General features: G+C 37.4%; 1 protein-coding gene across 1 annotated transcript; it reads right to left on the bottom strand.

Moving 5' to 3' along the window:
• Nucleotides 1–4,864: 4,864 nt before the first annotated feature.
• Nucleotides 4,865–7,834, bottom strand: LOC140806850 (uncharacterized). Its single transcript, XM_073163370.1, has one exon. The coding sequence runs from the start codon at nt 7,832–7,834 to the stop codon at nt 4,865–4,867; it is 2,970 nt and encodes a 989-aa protein (XP_073019471.1).
• Between the last annotated feature and the right edge of the window lie 998 nt (nt 7,835–8,832).

The raw sequence follows: 8,832 nt of genomic DNA, 5'->3' as shown, positions 1-8,832 counted from the left end.
TCTCTAAAACTTCACGAAGTGCGAAAGTGAGTGTATGATTGATCAAGCATCGCACTCGTCAATGTCCTCCTTTTACTTTATAAACATCCTCTCTCCTCGAGTTTTTCTCCACAAGGTAACCTATTAAACAAAGAAAGTTAAATATACCTTATCAAGATAACATTTACTTATTTATCTCATCATATAGAAAGACAAAATCTCATTAAATATTATACACAATCAAATAAACAAGGAAAAGATAATATTAGGGAAATCTTTTAATTTTAGAAATTATATCAATTAAATTTAGAGATAATGTTTCCTTTCAATCTCCTCTTTTTTGTCTTTCTGGACAAAATGAGATCAACCTCATTCATCCTTGCCTCTCCCCCTGAATTCGAGAATTTTTCTCTCACTGAATAAAATCAAGTTAGCACGAGTGTTGTTGGAGTTGTTGACAACACTTGAGACAACATTTGCATAAAACAAAATTCATTAGATCAGCGCATCGACAACCACATTTCAGGGAAATATAAGAAACAGACACAGAACAAAGTCCTAACAAAGATTAACCAACAAATATAGTAGAACCATTAACACAACACGTTCACTTCCCATCCTCTTCATCAGTGTCAGTTTCCTTCGTCCCAGATGGACCAGCCTCGCCACCAGCAGCAGGTTGATCATGATCTCCCCCTTCAACAACTTGTAGTTTGCCACCAGATTTTCGTAGTAGGCTATGTCAACCTTGGCTTTAGTAATCTTGTCCAAGGCATGATTAATTTGAGCATTAAATTTCCGAACGGTGAGTAGTATAAACTCAGTGGTCTGTGGAGGAGCGGAAGTGCTTGGTGGATTATCAGGTGCTGCAGGAGCAGTTCGAGACTCGGACCAAGGAAGGTCGATTTTTCTGTTGCCCTTAAAGAATGCAGGAGCAATCCAAAACATGTCACGGGTATCCAGAGCTGTTCATCAACGTCTCGTACAAATCCTTGAGAAACTAGCAGTCCATATATGAGTGACGGAAACGGGAGCTTCGATGCCTCTGGCAGCATAGAATTCCAATACATGTCTGCGGAAAAATGGTGTGACGGCTGACACTGTAAAAAACAGATGGCAGTGTTTGAGGAAAGACACCAAGTTGTGTCGTGCGAAGACATCAAAATCAATATTCTTTTCCTCGAGGAAACCTTGATTCGCATATAAGTACCACAATGAGACAGCCTGCTCGGAGTAGAACTTTGTGCTGAACGCGCTGTCAAGATCATAATCACTGAAATCAGTGTTGGTTGGAATGTTGTCATCATCTGGCACAACACTGTCATTTCCAGAGGATGTTTCAATGCCTTCTTTCAATAAATCATATGTGCTCTTTGAGGATGAACCAGTGAGGTTATTCTCATTAGATTCTTGCACCTCCTCAGGAGTGGGCTTTGTATCCGATGACTGAGCAGTGGATGCAAGGGCAGAGTGCTTGGCCTTTCTCAAGGAGTCCATAAACTGGGCCAAGGATAATTCATCGTCATCAGACGAGGATTGTTCTTGTGGTGTAGCTTGTGTGGCTTTATCAGAGGGGGGCGATTCTTCCTTACCAGATGACGAGGAGGAAGACTTAGCAGCAACCCGTGGTGCGGGCTTTTTGCGGGCGATTAGCTCGTAGTCCCCGTCATCTGAATCATCTCCTGAGGTTTCTGCTGGATCAATAAGCGACGGGCGAGTGGATGGCTGGCCCTTGTAGCGGAATCGCTTGCCGGGTGTGAGATCAGGGTTATATCCAGCCTATATTTTTTATCGTCTTACCGGTGGTCGTGGTGGATCGGGAAACCTAAAAATAAGAGGATTTTCGAGGTTTACTGGATTCCCTGGCTCTCCTGAGGCAATGACCTCCAACGGTTCTGGAGTTTCAACTGCAGTGATGATCTGTAGATTTGGAGCAATGGGTGTTTCATCAGATGTGAGAGTTGGGGCAACATCATCCGCATGACCCATCTCCCTTCGAATGTCAAGTGGATCGTAGCCCTTTCCTGCCTTTGATAGAGTTTAGATTGAGAAAAATGAAGAATGCCGAAAACAGAGAGAAATTGGGTGAGGAAGACACGAAATCTTGAAGGACTGTTACACAGATAATGATGAGTGAGGCGTTGTGAATCAAGGAAATAAACATGAAAGCACAGTGCAACGGTAACAAAAATTCAGTAACTGATTTAATCTAACGGTAAAAATAACGGGCAGAAGATTTAATCGTTATTTCCTTCGAAAATTAATGAGATAATTACGTGCAATATTTTTTCAAAATAATTTCCAGAACTAACACGCACATCGAATTAACACCACTAATTCATCAAGAATCACAAATATCAAATTTCTAGCACATTCTGGATTTTTGCTGAATTTTCTTTGTTGAAATACTTAACCTCTCATGACGCAACAATATTCACAGTGTTATGTTTATGCATGACCTATTTATACCTAAAAACAGAATGTAACAGAAATAGAAAATGAAGCCAAGCATGAGATATGATCACAGATGAAATGTTTTCACGAATGTTGGCGACATCCTCTGACAACACGTCCAATTCCTGAAAAATATTTTGAATTTTCTGCACACTTAGGGACTTAACAACTTTCTGATCATAGAAGTGGTAGCCCCCACACTAGAAGAACAATCTTCTTTTGGACGCCTCTAGGTAGCTTTTTCCAATTTCTTATAATTTGATTTGTGTATTAAATTCAGTAGAGGTAGCTCCCACACTAAAAGTACAGTCTTCATTGGACTCTTTTAGGTAGCTTTTTCCAATTTTTTCTTCTGATACAAAGCATGTTTATAAATATTTTCAATCTACTCAAATTACCTTTCACATGAGACAAACTCATGATGTACATGATTATCCTTCACTACTTAGTGACTCAGTTATAGTATTTTTCATGTCCAAGTGTGTTAAACAAGATAGAATAAGGAATTGTAAGTGTAACAAAAGATTAAGCAACATCATTCCAACACATCATATCACAGTATGCATGAAAATGCAGAATGTCTAATGCCTAAAAATGCACATGCATGTTAGGTGTTGTCTGAGATGTTGTAACATCTAAGACAACATATATGATGGTTTAGACAGAACACATGCTGAGAGACTTCCCGAGGTTGGAAAATCTCTCAAAATCTAATGCTTTTGTGAATATGTCAGTCAGTTGGTTATTTGTACCAACAAATTCCATCCGAATCAACCATTTTTCTACTAGATCTCGAATAAAGTGATGTCTAATATCAATGTGTTTTGTTCGAGAGTGTTGTACTGGATTTTTTGAGATGTCAATTGCACTAGAATTATCACAGTACACAACTAAGGTTTCACTATTAAGTCCAAAATCTTCTATCATTTTATTCATCCACAACAGTTGAGTACAACAACTTCCAGCTGTCACGTATTCAAATTCAGCAGTTGAAAGTGAAACACAATTTTTTTTCCTACTATACCAAAAGATCAAATTATTGCCAAGATAAAAACAACCTCCATATGTAGTCTTCCTATCATCTAAGTCACCAGCCCAGTCAGCATCAGAAAAACCTACCAAATTGCAGTTAGTTTCTTGAGTGTACCATAATATTAGATCAATTGTTCCAGCTATGTAACGTAGAATATGCTTAACAGCTTTTAAATGAGAGATTTAAGGATTGGCTTGGTATCTAGCACACAAGCATACACTAAATATGATGTCAGGTCGACTGGCTGTCAAATACAGAAGGCTTCCTATGATGCTGCGGTATAAGGTATTGTCAACATTTTCGACAACATCATCTTTGCACAGTTTTTCACTCGAGTCTATAGGAGTTTTCATATGCTTGGTGTTTTCATTTGCAAATTTCTTGACTAGATTCTTGGCATACTTACTTTGACATAGAAAAATACCATCATACGTTTGTTTGATTTTCAGACCAATAAAAAAACTCAACTCACCAACCATGCGCATTTCAAAAGTAGAAGACATACACACAACAAAATTATCAGCATGTTGTTTAGAGGATGCACTAAAGATTATATCATCAACATAGACTTGGCAGATAAGAATGTCACCTTTTGAATTTTGAATAAAAAGAGTTTTTTCTACCACACCTCATTTGAAACCAATTTCAAGTAGATGTTCAGTCAATTTGCCATACCAAGCACGTGGTGCTTGCTTCAAACTATAGAGAGCCTTTTTCAACTTGTACACATGATCCAAATGATGTGGATCTTCAAATCCTTTAGGATGTCTAAATATACTTCCTCACACAAGATACCATTCAAAAATGCACTTTTAACATCCATTTGAAAAAGTTTGATTCTCATATAGCATGCAATGTCTAGCAATAGTCGAACTGACTCAATGCGGGTAACAGGAGCAAATATCTCATCAAAATCAACCCCCTCAACTTGTGTCTACCCTTGAGCAACAAACCTTGCTTTGTTTCGAATGAAGTTTTCTAACTCATCAGTTTTATTTTTAAAAATCCACTTTGCACCAATTATATTATGATGTTTTCTAACTCATCAGTTTTATTTTTAAAAATCCACTTTGCACCAATTATATTACCATGGTCAGGAGGTGGAACCATATTCCAGACATCATTTCGAATAAATTTTTCAAGTTCGTCATGTATTGCATTAATCCAAAAATCGTCTTTTAAAGCATCATCAACATTTTTGGGCTCAAATTGAGATATAAAACATGAAAAACTAACATGTGAGTACATGGTGCTCATGCACACTAGTCCAACCATCTTCCGGTAGTCGACTTTCTCTTTCTTTCGGGTTTGGACTTCTCAATGCACACTTCCAATTATTTGGGATGATGGATGATTTTTCTGAATTTTAGTTGGAATGTTCTGTCTATCATCATCACTCTATTTTTCATCCTCTGGTTCAGTGACTTCAATGTCACGTGTTGTGTTAGGTGTTGCAACATCTGGAGCAACATCCATATTTTCCAGTGAAGTAGAAATTTCCAGCAAGTCATCTACATCATCCTCGACAGTTTTCTTTTTCAGATCTGAATGATCATCAAAAACAACATTAATAAATTCCATAATAGTCCTAGTTCTAAGATTAGACATCTGATAAGCACGACTGTTGGTGGCATATCCGAGAAATAAACACTTGTCACTTTTTGAATCAAATTTTGTAAGTTGATCCATGTCATTCAAAACATAGCACACACAACCAAAAACATGAAAATATTTAAGGTTAGGCTTCTTTCCCATAATTATCTCATCATACGATGTCATAGTCGAACCAATTCTTAAATACACCCTATTTGAAATATGGCATGCGATGTTAAGGGCTTCTGCCCAAAACCGCTTTGAAATGCACTTTGAAGTCAACATCATCCTTGCCATTTTTTGAAGTGTTCTATTCTTACGTTCGACTATCTCATTTTGTTGTGGTGTCTTTGGAGCAGAAAATTCATGTGAAATACCTTTCTTGTCACAAAAAGATGAGAATGAAGAGTTTTCAAATTCCTTACCATGTTCAGTCTTTTTCCTTCTCACCTTCAAAATTTGAAAGTTTGTAATCCTCACGATCAATTGTTTAAAGACATCGAAAGTGTCTGACTTTTCCCTAATAAAACTTATCCAAGAAAATCGTGAAAAGTCATCTACACATACTAAGGAATATTTCTTACCTCCAAAACTTTCAACTTCCATAGGACTCATAAGATCCATGTGAAGTAACTCGAGACAACGTGTTGTCCCAGATGATGGCAACACGGGGTGTGACACACGAGTTTGTTTACCTTTTTTACAGTCTCTACAAATATATGGTGTACTCGATGATAGATTAGGCATGCCTCGAACAGCATCGTACTTACACAATTTCCTCAGAGTTTTGAAGTTCACATGACCGAGTTTTTGGTACCAAAGGTCTAGCTCACCGACTTGTGCGTGTTTGCATGTGTGTTCCTCACCTATTTGATAGCAGTTATCCGAAGACCTTGTTCCTGTCATAATGCATATGTCAAAAACCTCACAAGTATGTTTATCAAATTTGACATATAAATTATCATCGCATAATTGGCTAATGCTTATCAAATTTGAATTTAATCCTTCACCATGAAACACATTATGAAGCGTTGGTAGTCCTTCGACATTCAATGTTCCTTTCTCAACAATTTTTCCTTTAGCTCCCCCTCCATAGGTTACTCTACCACTTTTTTGTTCAACATAATCAGTTAGATGTTCTCGTGATCCTGTCATATGGCGTGAGCTTCCACTATCAAAATACCAAATACCTGCCGTGTTAGTTTTCAATGAGGTGTAGACAACATTACAGCAAGGTTTTACCTTTGGTACCGAAATTTGTCTTACTGTAGGTCGACGGTTGGAGGTGTTGCGGGAAATGTTGGACAACATTCGGGGCAACATCCACCTCAGCTTTTGTTTCATGCAGTCATCCCTGAGTTTATAACAGTAGTGACAAACATACCTGCATTTTCTTTTCTTAGGAACAGATATAGCATGTTGTCTTCTTGGTGGAGAACTTTTGATTGAGAGTATGGATTGTGACTTTGTGGATGCTTCAACTTTCCCTTTCACAAAGACTGCTGATTTTGAACATTTACCAATTTCAAACACACTGTCTTTGAAGCCTAAGCCTTTCTTGTCATCTCTTCCCATCAAAAGTATGGAATCAATCTTGGATGTGCTCGAATTAAACTTGGACAAGGTCTCAGTTGCCTTTTGAAGCTCATCCATGGTCTTGCCTAGTTCCAAGTCCTTTTTTCTTAGGATTACTTCAAGTTTAGCAACCACAACTTTTAGTTCGGTGTTCTCCTTCATGAGAGTTGAGTTAAGCTTGTTTCTTTTGGTCCAATCGGCATATAACTCTTCATACAGTTTTTGTACACTCTCAAGAGTGGTTTCTACTTCATCAACTTCCAAATCATCATCTACACTCGAATCTCCAAAAGATGTAGATTTTAAACAAACCGATTCTGAACACGTGTTGCGCCTAGGTGTGGCAACACCTAACGGGTTCACTTGCAGCCAACATTTTTCTATCAACAATGCATTCAAGGAGGTGTGATTGTTTTCATCATTTGATTTCTCCTCCTCATTAGATTCTTCATTGCTTAGGGATACATTATAGCCCTTGTTCTTTCGTAATCTGTTAGCACATTCATTGGCATAGCGCCCAAATCCATTGCACTCTCTGCATTGCACCGAATCATACTTCTTTGAATTATATTGACCCTTGCCTTCATTCCTTGGTCGGAATTGTTGTTGAGCAGGAAAATTTTGTGGTCTTTCAGGTGCTGGAAGACTCGGAAACCTTGATGGTTGCTCAGACTTATTTTTGTCCCTGATCCTTCTCAAATAATCTCCCAATTTCTTTGTGATATAGGTGATGGAATCCTCACAAAGGTCCGATTCATTAACCTCTTGGGATATTTGAAGAAGATCATTATAAGAGTCATTTGAGACTTGGAATGCAATCGTCTTCCCATTATCTTTCTTCTGCATGTCCATGTTCATTTCGAAGGTACGAAGTGAACTGATAAGATCTTCCAGAGCCATCTGAGATGTGTCCTTAGTCTCATCGATTGCGCAGATTTTTACGTTGAATCTTTCGGGCAAAGAACGGAAAACTTTGCTAACTAATCGTTCATTAGAGATGGGGTCTCCAAGGCTGAATGCCTCATTAGCAATTTCCCGCAAGCGACGATCATAATCCAGTATTTTCTCAGATTCTTCCATCCTCATCATCTCGAACTTGGAAGTAATCATCCTCAGTCTTGTTCGTCGCACACTTTCAGAACCTTCACAGTGTCGTTGGAGAGTATCCCATGCATTCTTAGCAGAAGTACAGTTTGTCATCAAACTGAACACACATTAATATCGACTGAAGTGAATAAAGCATTCAAAGCCTTCGAATTATAATTAGATTTCTGCACTTCATCGGCAGTCCAGTCAGTTTCCGGCTTTGACATGCTGTCACCATCTTGATCCATCATCATCGGTGAAGTCCACCCGTTGATGACACGCTGCCATGCCCTTTCATCTATGGATTTTATGTAATATCTAATTTTGACATTCCATAGGCTGTAGTTGGTTCCGTCGAGGATTGGTGGTCGAAGTGCTGCGTTTACAAGTGATGTGTCCATTAAATATTTACTGTCAAAACAAAACAAAAACCAGAATCAGCACCACGACAACACCCTTCACAGCAGCAACAACGTTGATAATATTTTTCTCTAAAACTCCACGAAGTGCGAAAGTGAGTGTATGATTGATCAAGTATCGGCACTCGTCAATGTCCTCCTTTTTCTTTTTAAACATCCTCTCTCCTCGAGTTTTTCTCCACAAGGTAACTTATTAACACAATCAAATAAACAAAAAAAAGATAATATTAGGAAAATATTTTAAGTTAAGAAATTATATCAATTAAATAAAGAGATAATATTTCTCTTCAATAATAACATATAAGAAAAAAATATATATTTTCCACGTTTTAAGGCAAACGATATATTTTAGTCAGATAGTTGGAAAAGCTAAAAATCTTATTCAATTTAAGCACTTGTGCACCAATTTAGTCATTTGAATAGAGTCTTATCCCATATCTTTTATTTTTCGATGGGGTCTACGTCAGCAATGATATTTTCCATATCAACGAAAATAGTAAAAATTTAGACTACAATAAAAAAATACAAATATAATGAATTAATATTGCATTTTAATTATTTAAAGAACCTGCATCACAATAAAGCCATAACCAAAATTATAATTTTTCCATAAAATTTAAAAATCAATCCGGAGCTTCAAAGTGGAGAAACGGCAGGAATTCTTTTTAAGCAATAATATATATATATATATAT

The sequence above is a fragment of the Primulina eburnea genome, chromosome 12, assembly GCF_022965805.1.
Source record: "Primulina eburnea isolate SZY01 chromosome 12, ASM2296580v1, whole genome shotgun sequence".
Lineage (NCBI taxonomy): Eukaryota > Viridiplantae > Streptophyta > Magnoliopsida > Lamiales > Gesneriaceae > Primulina > Primulina eburnea.
This window is presented reverse-complemented; position numbering and strand designations above follow the sequence as displayed.